Consider the following 2,709-nt stretch of genomic DNA (forward strand, 5'->3'; position numbering starts at 1 on the left):
AATGCTGACTCTGGTAGATAAACACCAACATTTGGAATTGTTTGGCCTTGAGCTTTATTGATTGTTATAGCAAAGCTAAGCCGAATTGGAAACTATTTTCTTTTCAATTTGAATGGAAGCATGTCATCGTCAGATGGACAAAGAGGGATTCTTGGTAAAAAAAAAGTCGTTTTCCAGCATGAAGGCTAACCGCTATTTCTGCATCGATCACGTTCATCTGAAAACCTCTGCATATCAATCTTGTGCCATTACGTAAACCATTCGAAGGATCAATATTCCTTAACAGTATTATAAGGCATCCAGTTTTGAGTCGAAGTTAATGAGGAGGCAAACCACTGATATTTATAGAGTTTAAGAATTCCATCAGATAGAAATTGTTCTTATCATCTTCTGCCTCATCAAAACTATAGTAAATCCTCTCTTCTCCACAAAACCTATCAATCATTTGATCATTCATTTCATCAACATTTTCATTTTTTGTTGATAGTATTGCCCTGGAAATAATATACTTTGAAGAGCCTCCATTGATGTGCAAAGAAGGAAAGATTGCATTAATCAACTTGTTTTTTGATATGTCTTTGTAGGTGTAAGGATTGCACATATCATCAGGTATTTGGACAAAACTTTCATCGATGGTTTCTTCATCTCCGTTGCCAACTCGTATTAAAAAATCTGAAAACCATGGATCGGCCAGTGCTCTCATATTTATAGTTAAACGTATTTTTTTAATCAAAGACCAAAGAGGTGACATCCTCAAGATGGCGTCTACAATCTGTGTTCTAGTACCACGTCTGATTACTAGTAACACCTGCCTAAAATCACCTCCCAAGATCATTATCTTTCCACCAAAAGGGAGGCTCACCTTTGTAATGTCTTGCATCGTTCGATCAACCGCCTCTACTGCTTGCCTATTCGCCATTGATGCTTCATCCCATATGATTATTTTGTCCAAATGAAGTAGTTGAGCAACCCCACTTTGCTGATTGATTATGCACATTGAGTTATTATCAAGATTTATCAGAATCTTAAACCGTGAGTGAGATGTTCTCCCCCCGAGCATATTATTAGCTGCAACACCGGATGAAGTTGTCGCAAGTGCAATATGACCATGGGAACGAACCTCGACAAGTAAGGCTTTGTACAAAAATGTTTTTCTAGACTTTGGAGGATATACTACGAGCATACGTGTTAGACTTTGGAGGTAGTTGGGATACCTACCTTCCATTAGTAGAGTTCTCCTACAACAATAGTTATCATGCGAGCATTAACCGCCCTCCCTTCGAGATGTTGTATGGGAGGAGGTGCAGGACCCCGATATGTTGGGGCGAGGTTGGCCAGAGGGTAATGGGGAGCACTAAAGTAGTGCTCAAGACGACAGAGAGGATTCAGCAGGTCTGGAGCAGACTTCAGACTGCTCAGAGTCGGTAGAAAAGTTATGCCGACAAGCGCCGACCAGACCTGGAGTTTCAGGTCGGGGATATGGTTCTCTTGAAGGTTTCGCCATGGAAGGGCGTCATCTGATTCAGGAAACGGGGCAAGTTGGGCCCTAGGTAGATTGGACCGTTTAGGGTCTTAGCCCGGGTGGGCATGGTGGCGTACATGTTAGATCTGCCAGCCAAACTCAGCCATATCCACAGCACTTTCCACGTCTCCCAGCTGTGGAAGTGCCTGGTAGACGACTCAGCAGTGGTACCCTTAGAGGATATTCAGATTGATGACAGCCTGAATTACATCGAGCGACCTGTGGCAATCCTCGACCGGAAGTCGAAGGATCTAAGAAACAAGAGAGTGGAGCTCTTGAAGGTGCAATGGCAGCACCGGAAGGGCTCAGAATGGACTTGGGGGCCAATGAATGAGATGATGGAGCATTACCCAGAGCTATTCCGGGAACGAGCAGCAGACTTCGAGGACGAAGTCTAAAATAAGTGGGGGAGATTTGTAGCACCTGATTCCTGGTATACATCCTATTTTATTAATTTTTTCATTTTTGGCCTGAGACACAGGATTTAAGTGATGGACTCGTGGAGTCGGGTCCCGGACTCGACGAGTAGGCTCTGACTGGGAAAAACCCTAATCTGAGGGTTTTCACCCTATTTAAACAACCTTATACAGCCTCCATCGTCCCTTTATGCTCCCAGAAACCCTCCCTAGTAAACCCTAAGTGTTTTGGTGCAAGATCTAAGGCACTTGGGTGATTTTTGTGGGTTTTGGCCTCAAGGAAAAAGGAAGAGCATAGAAGGAACACGAGGACACCGAAGAATTTAAGTTTGGTGCATCATTTCCAGTCCTTGAAAGATATAAAGTCTATACCTTGCTTGTTCGATTGTTAGATCCCTTTTTGGGGAAGATTTAGGGCTTTTTAAGCCAAATGAGGTGGTCAACCATGATTGCAAACATGGTTGGGGGTCAAGACTTCGGATCTAAGTCTTGGAAGGAGCCACAAAGCAGATTTGGGTTGCTTTAGCACCCAAGGAAGGTCCCATGCAACATAAGTCATTTTAGAGCCTTTTTGGCTCAAAAGTTCCATGCATGCACGTAAAGTTTGAAACTTTACGTGCTAGATCGAGCTTAAGGGCTTGGATCTATCATTTGGTTAAAGTTTGTACATCAGAAATCGAGGAAATAAAGCATGGACGTTATCGACTCGACGAGTCCGTTCTTGGGACTCGACGAGTCCAAGGCTTTGAGTCCCATATTTGTTGAGGGTCA

At 43.3% G+C, this 2,709-nt stretch overlaps 1 protein-coding gene across 1 annotated transcript; it reads right to left on the reverse strand.

The window, feature by feature from the left end:
* Positions 1 to 316: 316 nt before the first annotated feature.
* Positions 317 to 1,183, reverse strand: LOC111894837 (uncharacterized). The gene has a single exon (XM_023890928.1). The coding sequence runs from the start codon at positions 1,181 to 1,183 to the stop codon at positions 317 to 319; it is 867 nt and encodes a 288-aa protein (XP_023746696.1).
* Positions 1,184 to 2,709: the final 1,526 nt, after the last annotated feature.

Source organism: Lactuca sativa, chromosome 1 (genome assembly GCF_002870075.4).
Source record: "Lactuca sativa cultivar Salinas chromosome 1, Lsat_Salinas_v11, whole genome shotgun sequence".
In the NCBI taxonomy this organism is placed as follows: domain Eukaryota; kingdom Viridiplantae; phylum Streptophyta; class Magnoliopsida; order Asterales; family Asteraceae; genus Lactuca; species Lactuca sativa.

Bases quoted from the DNA above. Each gene is read 5' to 3' on its own strand.
- LOC111894837 (XM_023890928.1), bottom strand. From the start codon at position 1,183: ATGCTCGTAGTATATCCTCCAAAGTCTAGAAAAACATTTTTGTACAAA.